The sequence below is a fragment of the Rhinolophus sinicus genome, linkage group LG07, assembly GCF_036562045.2.
Source record: "Rhinolophus sinicus isolate RSC01 linkage group LG07, ASM3656204v1, whole genome shotgun sequence".
Taxonomy (NCBI): Eukaryota; Metazoa; Chordata; class Mammalia; order Chiroptera; family Rhinolophidae; genus Rhinolophus; species Rhinolophus sinicus.
This window is the reverse complement of record NC_133757.1, coordinates 29768636-29787693: the sequence shown is the minus strand read 5'-3', so window position 1 is coordinate 29787693 and position 19058 is coordinate 29768636. Positions and strand designations below refer to the sequence as shown.

General features: G+C 35.2%; 1 protein-coding gene across 2 annotated transcripts in view; it reads left to right on the top strand.

Moving 5' to 3' along the window:
* TNKS2 (tankyrase 2) overlaps positions 1-14926 on the top strand; it is a 55277-nt gene extending 40351 nt beyond the window's left edge. For both annotated transcript variants that reach the window (XM_019739266.2, XM_019739258.2), the window contains 6 exons: positions 2698-2795; positions 3657-3731; positions 6389-6494; positions 8559-8745; positions 11307-11463; positions 12510-14926. In XM_019739266.2, the coding sequence (XP_019594825.2) occupies positions 2698-2795; positions 3657-3731; positions 6389-6494; positions 8559-8745; positions 11307-11463; positions 12510-12572 (686 nt within the window). In that variant the 3' untranslated portion in view covers positions 12573-14926. The remainder of the gene's footprint in view (positions 1-2697; positions 2796-3656; positions 3732-6388; positions 6495-8558; positions 8746-11306; positions 11464-12509) is intronic.
* Positions 14927-19058: the final 4132 nt, after the last annotated feature.

The following is a 19058-nucleotide window of genomic DNA, read 5'->3' as shown; positions in this document are numbered from 1 at the left end:
TAGGAAAAGCACTAATAAGGATTTGAGAAACTTATAATCAAGTCTTAACTCTGCTACTGTTAAGCTTCCTGAGCTGCTGCTGTTTACTGTGTGAATCAAAGGAAAATTTCTGGGCCGTTCAGAAATTTGGGGATTGATTTAGCTCTGAAGTTATATTTCTGTTATTTGTAGTCAGTTATTTCTGAAGTTATTCTAGCTCTAAAATTTTATGATTCTAAAAGATCTGAAACTTGGATATCTCATATGTTATGGTAATATAATAGGTAATGACAAGGTGTTCAGGCCTGCACATAAAACAGTTTGTAAATCTCTCTTTCGTTGTAAATAGCTGAATCCTAAAGGTATGCAGTGAAAATACTAGGAAACAGTAATGTTGCAACTGAGGAAATTTAACAAAATTGAACATTTTTATTTCTCCTGAATGTTGGTACCTAAGGAAAATGCAAGTTGTATTCATTCAACAGGTATTAACACTTCCTATGTACCAGGTACTGGATATAAAAAGGTGAATTAAGTGTCAAAACCATATTTTAACATCATTGTGAAATTGAGGAAATTATTTACCCTGGGATTAGAGCATCTATAATTGAAGTCCTGGCTATACAACTAGGGTTAAAGATAAACCTCCACTAGCAAAAAATGAAGGAATTTTCAGGGAAGAATGTATGCTAGACAGGATAGGGTCCACCTCTTGAAGAAAAAAAAAGAGTACCTCTAAAAATTAGTTGATTCAAGCTAAGGAATGCTTTAAACTGGAGTTCTGGAATAGGATCAGTTAAAGGTAGATGCATTTTATTTGCTTGGTAGGGACTAGGGCCTAGGGCAAAATGTTTAAAATGTGAGATAGTCTTGGATATTTCTAGTATAGATGACAAAATTGTATAAGATAAAGAAGAGGAAAAACCCATGGCTCCCTGGGATGTTAGTATACAATATAAATAGCACCATAATGAAGAGGAACTAGAACCCTCAGTTGTGGACTGCCATTGTGACTCTACTAGAACAATACTGATCTGGTAGGGTAACAGTTGCGATTGAGTACTGGAATAACAAGGGTCATTTAGGAAAGCAGCAAGTTAAAAAAGAAAGCAGGTAGTGTTTGTACATTAAATACATCATAGTGTCTGGCACACAGTTATTAAGACTTCATTGAAATGCTCAGGAAACAATGACAGAAACAGACACTGCCTCTAAGTGGCAGAGATACATACCTCTGTGCCACTTCTGGTCCTGTAGTCATTCTGATACACCCAGCTACAGTTGGGTAAGAACATTCATTCCTACCTGGAATAGAAACATGGTCATAACACAGAATGTTTTCTAAGCTGACACATCAGGGTCACTTGGCCTGCGTAAAAAGTTATCTATCTCATCTTCATTTGAAGCCAGGATTCTGTACCTACATTTTACCTAATTTGCAGATTGGAACTAGTGGTAATCTTGTGACATTCTCTCATCTTGCTGACATAAAAGCCGTAGCTATCACTCAGTGCATCAAGTCAATAGATAACTTGTCCTTATCTTGCAGCATTTTCAAGCCTCTTTCTTCTGGGTGGTCTGAAGATGCCTTAGTTAAGCATTTGTTGGACTTGATTCTGTTAAATCTTTATTCTGTAAAATATTGACCTCTGTATAGTCTCCATACTTCCTCTAGACATTGTAATTCAGCCATACCTATAAGTCTGTCAGAGTTTGGCATGTTGGTGGTAGTCTGGTTATTCGGACCAGAATTCAGAATTAGAATCATGCTCTTAATCTCTAGAGGCAAACCACTATGCATTAACCCAGTAGTAAAGGATTTAATCCCTACCTGGGAAAACAGCGGAAATTTGGAGATGTTGTTGCAGAAATTAAAGGAGAATTGTGCTGTAAATATACCAAAGAAATTAGAAAATTCTATTTAAGATTCCATTTAGAAAGCTTTTGTGAGAATAAAGATACAAAAATCTATGTAGTTAATCTTAACCATTGACATTCAGAAAATACGACAAATTCATTGCTGGGTTAAAGAATCTATTATGGGTTAGAATAAGCACTCCATAGTTAGTAAATTTTATGGACTTCTCATTCTAGGATAATTTTAAATTACCTGAAGCCATGCAAGTTTCTGTCATAATTCTTCCTCATCCCGTGTTTCTCCAAAAATAAGACATACTCGGACCATCAACTCCAATGTGTCAATTGGAGCAAAAATTATATTAAAAATTAAATTATATTACATTAAAATAAAACTGGGTCTTATGTAATATAAGACTGGGTCTTATATTCATTTTTGCTCCAAAAGACACATTAGAGCTGATGGGCTGGCTAGGTCTTACTTTCAGGGAAACACAGCAGTTACAAAAAATAAAAGGACTAAACGCTGAAAGGGCTGCACATTTAGTAAAGGAAATAATTTGAAGAAGAAAATGTGTGACAAATTTATTAAGAATTGGAGATGAAGAATAAAGATGTTCTGAAACTATTCCCATAAAATCCTTATAACTTGTGAGGTCAAATATTAGTAGTTTAAATGCAGTGTGGTGTTCTAGTTTGGATCCTGGAACAGGAAAAGGACATTAGTGGGAAAAACTGGTGAAATCTAAAATGTTTTTAAAAATTGGTCGTAAGCATCAGATAAATCAGGTGGTTATTGTTGGTTGATGTTAATTGGGTTTTTTTGGCAATTTTTTTTTTACCTCAAATTTCATTGGCTAGGTCTTAACCCATACTTAACTCTGAACACTTCTGGAAGTGGAACAATTCTCATAGATCTGTCTCCTGATGATAAAGAGTTTCAGTCTGTGGAGGAAGAGGTATGTTGCTATAGCTTAAATAAATATTGGTTCAATAGCTAAGTATCCTGGAGGTTTCCAGATCTGCTTGAAAGTGTAGTAGGGTGTTTTAGTTGTCTCTAACTCTATCATCTGGAAAAGTTTAAAAATCATTTAAGATACACTCCCTCAATAAACCTTAATTCTGATAACTTGGTCCAGCACTACAGTTAACACTAATATGGAGTTCTGTATTAGTTAGAGGTTGTTGTCATTTGTGGGGAAAGGCTAATGTTCCGTCCCTTCACTAAGGCAATTGCAAAACCCAGTATCCCAGACAAAACCCAGAACGTGTGGATACTACTTATCCAGGAAATTTTTCTTCCAGCTCTCTTTCCACAAAGTTCTTGAATCCACTGAAATCTTTTAATATGCCTTCCACTTTGAAAACATGTGCCCTATATGTCGGAGTTGAGCACAGAGATACAAAATTGAGTGAGACTTAGTTCTAAAACTCAAGAAACTCCAACTCTCAATGAAATACAAATTGTGCTTTATTAGGACAAAACAAATCGGAACAAATAAATCTTTGTTGTTTTTTAGTATGGTGTTTAGCTTTGTTAAGCTCACCTATGCATCCAGTTGTCTTTTTCTTCCTTTAGTTTGCATTACATAGTTTCCACCTATAAAGGCTGTTTTCAGATTGATTGTACTAGCTAACAGCTATCGCCAGAAAATAGTACTTGTGAACTCACAGAATTCTTATTCCTTAAAATAACAAAAATATTAAAAGCCCACATTATATTCTCAAAAATAGAATCATATGAGTCAAGGACCATGTTTCCCAAATCAGAAAAGACAGAAAAGCTAATGGACATATATTTGAAATATTTTTTCCATCAGATGCAAAGTACAGTCCGAGAACACAGAGATGGTGGTCATGCAGGTGGAATCTTCAACAGATACAATATTCTCAAGGTAATAAGTTAGTAAAAATTAAGTTTGCTCTGACCGTAATTTTCAAAGCTCAAAGCCATAATTAACTTTCATCTATCCAGCCCAATAAGTCTTTGACTTGGCATCAGGGGATATTTGGGGAAAGATTATATCCTTGGGAGCTTAAGATTCTCAACATCCTGTACTGTATTCTATAACCAATAATTCAGCACTTGTTGAACATATTCAAGTTTAGAGGTTATGCTTTATCTTAGGGTAATGAAAAATCCTGTAGGTGTCAGACTATATAAACTACTACGGTATTAAGGTTACTCTGCAGTAATAAAGCTGAGTAATTTTGTGGCAAGTGAAAGGACTCCATCTTTATTGTTATATTGTGCTTTTTTTATCTGTCCTAACTAACTACGCCAGATTTCTGCGAGTCACCATGGATGTCACATGTATAATTTTTTGTTAATTTTTTTTTTTTTTTTTTTTTTTAAGATTTTATTGGGGAAGGGGAACAGGACTTTATTGGGGAACAGTGTGTACTTCCAGGACTTTTTTTCCAAGTCAAGTTGTTGTCTTTTCAGTCTTAGTTGTGGAGGGTGCCGTTCAGCTTCAAGTTGTTGTCCTTTCAGTCTTTGTTGTGGAGGGCGCAGCTCAGCCCCAGGTCCAATTGCCGTTGCTAGTTGCAGGGCCCACCATCCCTTGCAGGAGTCGAACTGGCAACCTTGTGGTTGAGAGGATGCGCTCCAACCAACTGAGCCATCTGGGAGCTCAGTGGCAGCTCAGCTCAAGATGCTGTGTTAAATCTTAGTTGCAGGGGGTGCTGCCCACCATCCCTTGTGGGACTCGAATTGAACTGGCAACCTTGTGGTTGAGAGCCCACTGGCCCATGTGGGAATAGAACTAGCAGCCTTCGGAGTTAGGAGCACGGAGCTCCAACTGCCTGAGCCACCGGGATGGCCCCTCACATTTATAATTTTATTAGTACTCCCTCTGTACCTTCCTCTTTTCTAAAAAGTCTTTTAAAATGTTTTAAGTCTTTCTGATGAGAGTCCTGTATCCTTATTGCTATCAAGTTACTCTTCTCAGGATCTTTTCCAACTTTGCTATGGTTTTCTTGAACTATAGCAAGCAAAACTGTATGCTCTACTTGAGATGCATAATGATTTTGTAATAATTATATTGATATATTCTTATTATAAAAATAAGATGGTTAGAATTAAAATGTGATAAGTAATCTTTCTAATACCTAAATTTTCAACTCAAAAGTGAACAGTCTCTTTAGGCTGCTGTATTATTGTTTCACAATAACAGACTATTATGAGTATAATATTAGATGTCATATTTTAGAATTAGTGAATACCAAAAGTATTCATTGAAGTTGCTATGTTTATAGTATTAGAAATTATATGATTTAAAACATATATTTTTCAGATAAAGTATCATACTTCTGGGAGTTCCTTTTTATTAGTTTATATCATAGTATGACACAAAAATGACATTTTGGTATTTCCATTCATGGGCATATATAATAATTTTTTAAAAGAGAATTATACCTATTAACAGGCAAATTTTCAATCAGGTCCACTTTGTCTGCAAACAGTAACATGTGTAAAAGTTTGTTAACAGTGAAAGCAGGCGAGAAGATACTCGTTTGATTTCCAAAATAGAAGCATACCTTGTTTTATTGTGCTTCACTTTATTGAGCTTCACAGATACTGCATTTTTTACAAATTAAAGGCAAGATCCTCCACCAACAAAAAAATTACAAGTAACTTTAAGCAATACTTACTTTATTGCTGTGGTCTGGGACCGAAAACCACAAATATCTCTAAGATATGCCTGTAGTTGAATTTTAAAAAGATAAATGCTGTTTTCTTCCTCTATAATTTTATTTTAATGCAATATTTAATGAAAATTTTTTCAATGATAAGACTTTTTATCTTTCATAAATGAGATTTGTTTGTGCCAATTGTTTTCCTTGATTTTGTCAGTGGCAGTATTTTGAATTCTTTTGAGCCAAAACTAAAACCACCAGCTCCCAGATGTGCTCTAGGACCAGCGGGGGGCTGTAGCACCTTTAAACACAGCTAAGAAACAGCTAGGATTATGAAATTGGACTCTGAAAATACTCCAAATGAGACCAGCATCCATCTTTAACTGTTCTCCAGACAAAAATTTTAGGAATCGGAGGGACAGGGGAAAGATAAAGGCATTAGTGGGTGGGTGGGTGTGTGTGTGTGTGTGTGTGTGTGTGTGTGTGTGTGTGTGTTTTAAGAATGTTTTTTGCTGTGGCTATTTCAAATATTTTTAATTAAAAATAGATAAAGGTAGTTCTTTGAGCTCCATAAAGCAGTGGAGGGGGGAATAGTGTTTACTCTTTTTTAATACTTGTATATAGAACTCAACATGTCTAATTTAGAGATGTTCCAGTAATAATTCTAAACTAATGAAAGTGCAAGTATTTTAATATGTCTCTTTTTTCCCTTTGAAGTTTTCAATTTCCAAAATGTAGCTGTGTTTCCATCTTTATAGTTGGAACAGAGTTAACTAAAATAATACATAGTTTAAATTTCAGAGAAAAGTTTTGCCTCTTCTGGCTATGTGGCCCATTTTTTGGTTAAGATGAACAAATAGGTAAGTAATTTTTATGACCTAAAAATGTGATTTTTCCGGTTTCTTTTTTATAGATTCAGAAAGTTTGTAACAAGAAACTATGGGAAAGATATACTCACAGAAGAAAAGAAGTTTCCGAAGAAAACCACAACCATGCAAATGAAAGAATGCTATTTCATGGTAAGATTCCTCTCCCTCTACCCTATCACCACCCTCCTCTACATTAGGATGGTTTTTGTCAGGTATGAAATAATAATGAATCTGCATATTTCTCATACCTTTTTAAACAAAATAAACATTATTTTTCTAAATTTTACATTTATATTTGTATTTTTAATCTCTTTTGAATTTGTATATTTTACAATGGATTGTTTATAAATAGGATTACCATAATGGAAAAACTATAGAAATGGGAATGTTGATGGTTCATATTTTCCTTTTTTTTTTTTTTTTTTTTTAATTGGGGAACCATGTGTTTCTCCAGGGCCGCTCAGCTCCAAGTCCAGTCGCCGTTTTCAATCTTTGGTTGCAGGGGGCGCAGCCCACCATCCCATGCGGAACTGAACTGGCAACCTTGTTGAGAGCTCGTGCTTTAACCAACTGAGCCATCCAGCCACCTTCCTTTTTTCTTTATGTAGTAGATTTTTCTACTGATCACTCAGAAAATGTGTATTTTACTTTTACTTAGTTGATTGGATTAAAATAAGATCTGAGAATCACCTCAGAAGAATGTATGCGTCCTAGTATGACTTTGACTCTTCAGTGTCAGAGCTATACAGAGGGTGCCAAGGTGCCAAAAAATGTACACACGTTTTCAGAAAGGAAAAAACTGTTATTAAAATTATGCTGATGGTAACCACTTTGAGCACCTCTTATAATTGCAGAAGTCAAACAAGACCTGTATTCATCTTTTATCAGTATATATTGAGTACTACAATTTTAATACAGTTTTTTCCTTTCTTAATATGTGTATATATTTTTTTGGCACCCTTTGTGTTTAACTTCATTGTTAAAAGAGCCATTGTCATTGAACTTGTTTTCAGAGAACTTTTGTTGAATTGAGAGCACCATTACTTACCAGTCTTGACATTTCCTGGGTTTTTTTAATATTCTTAGTTGGTCTTTTATATTGTTAGATTGGTCTTTCAAGTTTATAGCAAATATAAACATAGATATTAATGTATTTATCAAGTCTTGAAGCATATTACCTATAATAGCTCCAATCTGTTCCTTCATTTGGGCTTGATTGCAGAAAATTTTTGAGACCTGTAAAGTTCTATAAAACACAGCATTTTAATTTCTCAATCCCCTGGGAGACTGGCTGCAGCAGTCTGAATTGGTGTATAATATCTAAATGGTACTTGGCACAGAGCATAATATTTATGTATTGACTTGATGGTTATAATGAATGATTTTTCTGTTTTATAAATGGTTTTGATTTCTTTTTCAAATTAATTCAAATAAGTGATTCTGTTCTTCAGTATTTCTGTAAAGTGGAATTCAGTGTATTTTCCTGTCTCTTTGTGAATGGAGACATTGATGAAGCAGTTAGCTGTTATATTGGCTTTTCTCGGCTCCCACCTTCACCCTATTCCCCAGCCTAGTTCCCAGGCTCCATGCCTCCTCCCATTTGGCTAACTCTGCTTCTTGGCACACATGCAAGGAAGAAGAAAAAAGAAGTCAGTATGCAGGGAATGAAGGAACATACCCATTTGCAGATTGAATCATATGTAGCAGATGATGAAAGGCAGAGAAGTGGAAGGATAGGAGAGAAGCAGTATAAAGGAGAGAGAAGGGACACGAAAGGACCACTTCGGCCACTTTTGATATCTAGAAAAAGTACATGGACGTCATTGTAAGATCTGATTGCATTCAGCCTTGCTATATGAGGTGAATTACAAGACACTTGGCTTTAGATTTGCATGGATTTGGGGTCTGAAATTTGATAACTCTAGCACTGATATTTCAAGTGAGATGTTTTGTTATTCTAGTTGACTCCGTATGTGTCCTTATTTTGGCATCTGAACCACCACCCTAATAGAAACATTGACATTAGCAATTCCTCTAAAACAGTTATTTATTCTAAAGTAGTGAGCCAGCTGACAGTTAACTTGTTATCCTTGTTTTCTGATTTTGCTTTATTGTGGTCGTGTTTAAGAGTTTAACTTGTAAGAGTTAGTTTTTTTTATTACTCTTTTTCTTCTAAGATAATTTTAAATTGTTATCCATCTATATGTATTTTAGGGTCTCCCTTTGTGAATGCAATTATCCATAAAGGCTTCGATGAAAGACATGCTTATATAGGAGGCATGTTTGGAGCTGGTATTTATTTTGCTGAAAACTCTTCCAAAAGCAATCAGTATGTATATGGAATTGGAGGAGGTACTGGGTGTCCAGTTCACAAAGACAGATCTTGTTACGTTTGCCACAGGTAAGAGAGCACACGTTCTCATTTATTTTGGTAAAAATTAGATTAGAACTGGTTTCATATTTTTTAAATTTGGGGGTAAGGCATTATCTTGGACAATTTTATGAATTCAAGCTAGGTATCTTTTAGATTGCTTTGGCCCGCTCATTTGTTATAATAAAAGCTGATATTTATTAAACAAGCTGTATGACCCAAGCACAGTTCTAAGCATTTCATCTGTTTAATTCATTTACTCATTAGAACAGCTGGTACTTTCAAAAATACGGAGTAGAAAATATCAATGGGCATAAAAGATTTTATTTTGGCCTTTGAATATTATTGGACAGTGGACTCTTTAAAAATCTATTCACATGCTAAAATGGTATTACTTGCCAAGCCTAATAATTTCATAGCAGTGCATGAGGGAGTCTCTTCTTTCATTACGGTATAATCCTAAGCCTCAATTTGCGATATTCCTACTTGAAAAGTTACAATAAAATATGGCAATCCTTTAGAAAGCATATTATTGTAAAATAACTACTTTGCACTTCTTTTTACCCACTTTTAGTTACCCATGTTATCTGGTCTAACTCAGTTGTTAAAATCATTCAAATAACTTGGCCCTAAATGATAAAATCCTCATAGGTAAATAAATTATCTTTCGCCATTTGAAAAATTGAGTAAGATTAATTATTGAGATTTATTCTGCAGTTAGGGCACTGCTTGCTCATAAAGATCTAGAGCAGTAGTTATCAAACATTAGCTTCAAAATCATCAAATGGCTAGTTAAATGGACATTCCTAGGCCCTACCTCCTGAGTTGCTGATTTAGTAGGTCTGGGGTGGGGCCCTAGAATTTGAATGTCTACCAAGTTCCCTGGAGATACTGAAGCTTCTGATCACGGATCTAGAAAAAAAAAACCCTAGAGTAGTAGTTCTCAGCCTTGGCAGCACATTGAAATCACCCAGGGATGTTTAAATCTACTAATGCCTGTGTCCTACCCTCGGAGATTCTGATTCAATAGTTGGGTATGGTCCAGGCATTAGGATTTTTAAAGGCTTCCCAGCTGATTTTGAAAGGTTGGCAACACAACTGGAGAACTATAGTCCTGAAGAGAAGCAACGTTTGGGGTTTTTGTTGTTATTGTTGTTTCCCCCCCCTAAATTTAGACTTGTATAGGTGTCTAAAGTCAGCCTTCTACCTACTTCTATTTTAGATCACAAATTGGACTGGTTAGGAGGCTTGTAGTTTCTGGAGATTCTATAAATTGAACACTGCTGTTTTTACCTGTCTTGTTATCTGGAGGCTAAATATTTCTGATTATTAGTAATAAGCAATGTTCCTAGTACCTTTTCTAAACTGTCTTTGGAGCAGAATGCTTGGTTGTTAGGAAACTTAAGACTTCTTTATTCTGGATTATCATGGGACTGATTGTGACTATAATAGAAAATCTATTAGAAATGCTAAGGTTTCCAAAGGGCATATTTAGAATAAAAAGTATAGATAGCTTCTCTTCTTGGTAGAGCACAATCAACTGGTCCACCAAAATCTCCTGTTCTCTCTGAAAAGAAAACAAGAAATGGAAACAATGAAGTAACTAGAAGTGGGAGAGAGGGTTGTTTGGAACTAAGGAAGGCCAATCATATGCTTGAGGGGATTGGGAGAGTAATCTCCTTTAAAATTCTGATAAGGGAAGACCTATTTGAGGAAGTAACGTTTCAACCAAAACCTGAAAAATGAGTGTCAACCAGTTGAAGAGTGGTTCCAGATGGTAAAGGAAACAGTATGGTGTGTATGATGGCCATGGGGTAAGAAAGTTTATTAACCTCTGTGAAGGAAGAAAGGTAATGTGTCTGGGGCATAATGAACACAAGGTGTAGGATTAGAGAATTTGGAGCTATGGTAAGGGATTTGGATTTTCTTTAAGCACAATGAGCAGCCTCTAAAAGGTTTTAAGCAGAAGAGTGATGTGATCTGATTTATGTGTTTTTTTTTGGGGGGGGGGGTTGTTGTTGTTTTTCCCTAAATCACTGGTTGCTTGGATGGAAAATAGTTTAGACAGGAATTAGAGTAGAAACAGGAAGGCTGTCAGAGGCCATTGTTACAGTCCAGGTTAAAAATTTTGGTGATTTGGACTTAATAGTGGCAGTAGAATTAAGAGAAGAATTAAGAGGAGAGAATGGATTTCAAATATATTTTGAAGTTGGAATCAACTGCACTTAGTTGGACAAATGCCCCTCTTCACAAGCCACTTCATAGAAGCCCTTTAAACCTCCTCTTCCTCCTTCCCACTTGGGCTGTGATTTGTGCTTTTACTGGGATACAAACAGGATGGCAGAGTCTGCATCTCTATAAGGTTATATTACATTTTTAGGTTTTATAGTTAAAATAAAGATTAATTAAATTGAGAAATTCTTTTCATGAGAATAGTAGAGGACATTCTTACAAAGTTCTTAAGGGTGAACTGATAAGAACAATCATAAGTGTTATGTATAAATGCATTATAAAGCCTGTATAGTGTACACAAGTATAATTATCATGTACTACCTTGTCTTCAGGTAGATCTTTTCCTTTTAATGTTATAGGCAGCTGCTCTTTTGCCGGGTAACTTTGGGAAAGTCATTCCTGCAATTCAGTGCAATGAAAATGGCACATTCTCCTCCAGGACATCATTCAGTCACTGGTCGGCCCAGTGTAAATGGCCTAGCACTAGCTGAATATGTTATTTACAGAGGAGAACAGGTAATTCAGTTTTATTCATCTTCAAAACTGCTTTAGAACCATTCTTTAATCTCTAAATTGACATGGCATATATATTGCCTTAAGAACTGGATTTCTTTTTAACTTTTGTTTGGAAATAATTTCAGACTTGATAGAAAAGTTGCAAAAATAGTAAAGAAAATTCCCTAATGCCCTTTACCCAGACGTTCCAAATGTTAACATTTTAATATTCTCTCCTTTATCATTCTCTCCCTCCCCAGTGTGTGTGTGGGGCGGGGGGGGGGGGGGTGTGTGTGTGTACACAAATATAATAATCATGTACTACATGATAGGAACATAGGCATGTTTCTTCACCCTTAAATACCACGTTTCCTCGAAAATAAGACCTAGCCAGACAGTCAGCTCTAATGCGTCTTTTGGAGCAAAAATTAATATAAGACCCAGATATTATGTTATATTATATTATACTGGGTCTTATATTAATTTTTGCTCCAAAAGACGCATTAGAGTTGATTGTCCGGCTAGGTCTTATTTTCGGGGAAACAGTACGTACTTCAATGTGTATTTCCTAAAAAACAAGGACACTCATAAAATTACCAAAATCAGGAAAGTACCACTGATTTATCTAAATCTACAGACTTTATTCAGGTTTTGCCAGTTATACTTGGATTTTTATTTTTAGCTTCTCCAAAATATAATTAATCAGAATCCTATATTTAATAGTTACTAGGATTCTATCACAGAGATATGTATAATTCCCTCTTGCTCTTATGACACAGATCTAGTTAAAAGCATCTCTAGACCTGTGTTCTGAATTGGGGATATATATCAGAATTATCCTAGGTTATTAAAAACAGGCAAACACATACTTAGTACTCATTCTAGACCTGCTGATTCAGAATCTCAGTGATTGGAGTCAGGGTAAGGATGTTTTCAGAACATGCTCTTACCTGATTCTGAACCACAGCACTAAATTTGAACCTCTTCCCTAAGGATTAATAATACTTATGGTAAGTCTGTTTTCAAAAATTTGCTTGCCAATATTTGAATTAATCTTTCTTTTCCAGGCTTATCCTGAATATTTAATTACTTACCAGATTATGAGGCCTGAAGGTATGATCGATGGATAATTGTTTTAGGAAACTAACTCCACTGAATCTAAAGTCATCTAAGCAGCTGGTGGCCTCTTAATTTTTACTCCTTTGCTGAGAAAAATCATCTTGTTCACAAGCCTGTGGCAAAAGGATAAAAAATGTGAAAGAAGTTTAACATTCTGACTTGATAAAGCTTTAATAATGTACAGTGTTTTCTAAATATTTCCTGTTTTTCAGCACTTTAACAGATGCCATTCCAGGTTAAGCTGGGTTTGTCTGTACTAAATTATAAACAGAGTTAACTTGAATCTTTTATACGTTATGCATTGATTCTAACAGAAACTGTAATCCCCTCAACAGAACTCATTTTACTAATACAGTACTGTGTTCTTTAAAACACAGCATTTACACTGAATACGATTTCATTTGTAAAACTGTAAATAAGAGCTTTTGTACTAGCCCAATATTTATTTACATTGCTTTGTAATATAAATCTACCACTTTAGACCTGCAGCGGTTTACAAATTTTTTTCATGTGCACCGCTCATCTGCACTTCATCTTGCATCATCATGATTGATTTTTATATTTGATTTCAGAGACTACGTTGAGTTGTAAGCAGGGACTTTTGTCAACTAGGAAAGACTGATTTATCACATTTAATGCGCTTATGGAAGCATTTATCTCTCATTAGAAATCTTTCCCATTTAAGAATCTGTTTCATGAATACTCCGGGAATTTAATTTGTGCTACCTTTGTATGTATAAGAGTCATTCCAAAGAGCTCTAACTATTAATAGTCCTGATTTTTAAAGACGCTTCTCTACTGGCCTCAAACTCTGGGTTCACATTGGAAAAATTTCTCATATCGTTTTGTGAAAATTAGAGCAAGTGCTTTTATTTTTTAGAAAGGCTAAATCCTGTTACTGAACAATTACATTTTTCTTTTCTTGGACTATAAATAGGAAGTTAAACTTCAGAGATGGGAAGGGTAAGCATGAATAATTTTCCAATATGTCCTAATTATCTTAAATCTAAATGGAAAAAATATAGCAAATGGGAGTGCGTGATTTTTTTTGTCCTGAGTATTTTTTCCATTTTTTTCCCTTGGCCTTACTATTATAGTCAATCTATATGTAGGTAAGCTCACCCCAGGACATGAAATGTGGGTATCCCAGTTCTCTCTTGGCCTCCTGAATGGGCAGGTTTGCAGTGAGATGGGCACTTTCTGCTCTGGGTCGCCTCATCATGACGTTCCATCCAGTTGGAAACATGCTTTGTTTGTGCACCGCGTGGTGACCAGGCTGGTTTGGCAGCTGTGGAGGGAATGCTGTCCCATAAAATGCCGTTCCTGTTCTCTAATGTTAACTATCTTTTCCATGAAATATGCTAACGCATCAGAGACATTAGGCAGTCTGTTTGTTGACTTGAGCTCCCTCAGAAGCCAAGGCAAGATTTTTACCCACTTAAATCTTTGTAAATGAGGGTGTTCCCATTCACTCTCTAGCAGTTTGCCTTTGTTTTACATTTCATTCAGTCTCCAAATAACTGGCCTTTTACAGTAACTTGTACATAAAGTGCTAGAAAATCATGTTTCTTGTCTTGAGTAAGAATTAATCAGAGTAAATGCATATCTGGAGTTTCTATGGTGTAAATTGTGATTATTATTTAAGAGGTCGATTCCTGACCTTGAAGTGGTTTTATACAACTCTCTAATCATTGCAAACGTGATCCTCAAGTTATTTGTTGGAACTCAAATGGAGTATGCCAAATTTTATATAATTTTTCAGGTTCTGGAAGCTTCCAGGTTTTATAATTAGAAGATAATGAGATGAGTTAATGGAATTTATATTTACATACATTTAGCCTATAATTCTCACCCTATGAGTGAATCTTGAATTGCTTATCATGTAAAATTATCATGGTCTATGAATTTACAATATTACAGCCTGTGTTGTTTCATCTAACCCATTGCTTAATTAGTATATTGTTTTTCTATGAATGATTATATTGTGGTTAATATGTTAGCATGGCTATATTTTCAAATAGCTTTTTGTTTGTTGGGAGCTTGGGGGGTTGGGAGGTTAGGGGATTGTTTTGGAGTTTTTGCATGAAATATTTTACTTTATAATGATGGAGTTGCTTTTTGTTTTGTTTTTATGAATTTTTTTTTAAATGAGGTTTAACTTTTTGTGTGAGTAGTACTATTATACCCATCTTGATTGTCTTCATTGTACTTTATCACATTCCATACCCTCATTTAATTCTTAATAAACTGTTCACTTGTTTTTCTGGGTAGCATGGTAATTACTGGAATAGTCTAAATGTGTTGAATGGTCTTTGAGAAAATGAATTAAGATGACAATAAACTACAATTGCAGGAAAACAATGTATTTCTGAGTCTAATAGTGATAGAGTGCTGTTTAAAGATTGAAATATTGAATGTTGTGACCATAGTTGCTCAGATGCTTTAAAATGAATGTAGCTATAAGATGCTTCTAGACATTTAGTCCATCCAACACAAGTTTTGGCAAACCTGAAAGCTCATTCCTGGGAAATGTATCTCTTAACTTAAAAAGAGGAATATATTTTTGTTTTCTGTGTTATATAAAAAAAATTATGTTTCAAATCTTAAAGTTAGTGGTATTTATTACTCTTAAAAGAAAGTATAGTAATGTATGTATTTTGGATTTCAGTATGCTAAGTATCCATGTGTGTGATCAATTCCCTGCTTTCCATAATAAGAGTAACGGTGCAAATAACCCCTAAGTCATGGCTTGAAATATTTTTTAGCAGCTTTATCTTTCTGCTTCAGTTAAGATAACATCAAAGTGTTTGCTAGTTCCTAAACATGCATTCTAGTATATGAATGTGATCCAGTTGTTTACAGGGTGATGAAAAAAGAAAACATGCAAATAAATTTCCTTAAGCTTTTGTGATTAGTATTCCTGACTGGCCCTTTACCTACTGTCGTGTCCTAGTAGAGGACTAGAGTGACAGAGGAGGCAAATTATAATACCCATTTTTCGTCAGGAGAACTGTTAGACCATAATGTGGCCTTTTTACTATCTCCTGAATCTCTACCGCCCCATTCCCCTTTTCATGCTTACTAGCTTAGGCAGATTATAACCTAAAAGACTCAATTACACCCTCTTAGAAGGTTCTTGCTCTCCACATACAAGTGACCATTATCAGAAGGAATGATCTGATTCCTAATCTCTGATTCCTAATCTACCTACAGTTGTCATCCCCATCACACAAATATTCAGAACCCCAAATGGTCTGCCAATAGATACTGCAGAGCAGTGCTACACAAAAATGGCCTGCAGGTGGCGTTGGTCTACAAACTATTCATTACCAACCCATGAAGAGATGAAAATACCAGGGGGAAACTGTTATAACAGTTTAACATTGCTGCAATGTTTTTAATTTTTTTAAGCAAAATATTGGTCTGCAGCAAGTTGGAAATTAAAAGGAAAAAAAACTGGTCCCTCATAGATAATTTGAAAGGTATAAGAAATACATCTGTTTGTTTACCACTAGACTCATCACTTAGCACATCCTGGCATATATTATTTCCCTGAATTATCCAGGAGTAGTGGTTGAGTTTTCTCACTTGTCGTGGAGACATAGAACATAGAATCTGAAAGCAGCAAGATTAGCCACTGATCCCTTTGTTCAAATGAAATCTTAAGAAGCTCAAAATGTAAAGTATATAAATCCCTAGGTACCTGAGGATCTCAGCTTGAAAATTACTGATAAAAGCACCAGATATTATGGCAGCCTGGTTGGGGAAGGAAGATAATACCCAAAACCCAAGTTGTATCATATTCCTACAGTAAAGAAAAAACAAGTCCTACTCAAATGGACTCATGATCAAGAATCCAAACTAATGTGTTGTGAGTACAAATCAGCAGGCACAATCTTGAAGGATTAGCATTCCCATAAACTTAGATAGAATTACTGTGGAATAAGAATGTTTAAAATGATTGGGAGGGGAGAAGAAAGCATAAAACCCATTAGAAAAGATGACAATGAAAATAGCAAAGTAGATTTGGAAAGCTAAGTCTTTTGGAACTGAACAGTATATAATTAATGAAATTAGGAACTCAGTGAACAGACTAAATCACAGATTGGGTGTATCTGAAGAGAGAATTGGTGAACTAGGAGATAAATCAGGAACATAACCAGATTATAACAGGAGGAGGTAGGAAACTCGGAGAGACACAGAGAACAGAACGAGAAGATCCAACATAAAGAACGGGGATAGAAGAGGTTTGAAGATTTTTCCAGCGTTTATGAAGGATGTGAATCCTCGAGATAATAAATATCTAGTAGGGGGAATAAGAACAAGTCTGCTTCCAGACATGTAGGACAATTGCAAAAGGAGTAAAATCAAAAAGCAGCCAAAGAGAAAAAACTTGACCTACAAAGGAATAATCACACTGACAGCAGGCTTTCACTGGCAGCAGTGTAGGGCAGATGACAATAAAATACCTCTTAAGTGCTGAGAAAAAAATTGACGTTAACCCTGAATTCCATACATAGATACATTGGTGTTCAAGAGAAGATGAAAAACATTTTCAGATTTTGCTGAAAAAACTTACATAGGATTATTCTTCAGGAAAGAAGGCAATTGAATCCAGAAGGAAGGAATGGCGTGTAAGAAGCATGGTGAACAAAGAAATTAGTAAACATGTTTGCAAACAAACTGAAAACATACTCGTGTGTTAAAAGAGAATATTAAGTGCTTTATTAACTGATGTGGAATAATCTTCAAGACGAAAAAGAAAGAGGTTGACCTATATGTTCAATTTGCCCCTATTTGTGTAAAGTAGAAAAAAGTACAATATGCATTTGCTTTATGCATAAAATACCTCCAGGATACACAAACTTATTGGGAGGACACCTGGTTTCCAGGGGGACAGAGGCAATAGAAACTTTCCACTCTATGTCCTTTTGAATTTTGTAACAGGACTGTTTTATCTGTTTAAATAAAACACTATAAACATTGTCTATAAAAATACTGGAGACGTAATAAATAGATTTGAGATTTTAAAAACGGTGGAATTTAAAGTACTGCTTTACAATAATATAGAAGATAGGAGAAACTTCCAAATATTGATGAACTCCAGAGTTTAAGTATGCTTGTTAAATTTTTAAGGATAAATTTTAAAAGAGTAGAATAGAACTATAAAGGTTAAAAAAAAGTAAAAAAAAACAAAACACTAGAAACGGAAGTAACAGGTGACTCATGAAGTTTTTCCCCCAAAGGTTATGAAAGAATCTAGAGTGACTAGGAAATGTCTACAAAAGCCTAAGAATAGGCTAGACACTCCTGAAGAAAAATAATAAGGCAGGAGGACCAGATCAAGAATGGCATTAATGCTATAATAACTAAGTGTAGTATTGCAGGAAAAGATTCATTTGACCAACTGAACCAGAGTATATGTACGATTTTTATATACACCACAGGAATAGCATTACAGGTCATGGTAAAGGAGGAACTATTCAATAAATTGTGAAACAACTGGTTATTCATATAGAAAAAAGATATATCTGGATGTATGCACAAAAATAAACTCCAGATGGATTTTATATAGGACTTAAATATGAAAAGCAAACTGTTTTGAATGTTTAGAAGAAAATATAGAAGACTTTGTGATTTGGGGATAAGAACTTTTAACTGAGCTTCAAAGAATGCTAACCTTAAAAGAAGAGATTGTTAAATTTGACTATATTAAAATTAACATCTGTTCATCCAGTGACCTCCGTGAAAAAGTAAAGAGGCAAGTCACCAAGTGAGAAAATATTTGCAACACATATAAAGGGCAAAGGAGTCATATCCAGGATATATTAAAAACTACAATAAGAAAAAGACAACAGAAAAGGAGCGTTTCTCAAATTGGGAAACTCCTATGACCACTAGGCATTCAAAAAAAAAAAAAAGCGCTCAGCCTGATGAGTAATCAGGGAGATTCCAAGTAGGTACCATAAGATACCATTTTACACCTGCTAGAATTGACAAAAGTGAAAAACTTGGCAATGCATGTATTAGAGGATATGGATCTCTTACATACTGCTGTGGGTCCAAGCGCTGTGGAAAACAATTTGGCATTACTGGTAAGATGAAAAATCCTACTTCTGGGTATATATAAAAAAAACTTTGTGCTGGGGCATGTAAAAGAATACATAGCATTAGTGTCAGTGATGTTTATGTAACTGTCTACTCTGTGCCATCCTAATTCACTCATCACTTCACCCTTTCTGCCCTGGAATACTTTATGGACCACATGGACAGATTCACTTGCCATCTGGCTTCCTGTTGGGTTTTGCCAAAGGGGGATCCTTGCAGGATATGAGAGAGGGAAGAGAGTGAGATTTGAGCAGTTTCCCCAGCTTGCATCTTGCCCAGTCATCTCAGGACCACCTTGGCATTATTGACATTTTGGCAGGATAATTCTTCATTGTGGACACTGTCCTGTGCAACGTAGGATGTTTAGTAGCATCTCTCTAACTACTAGA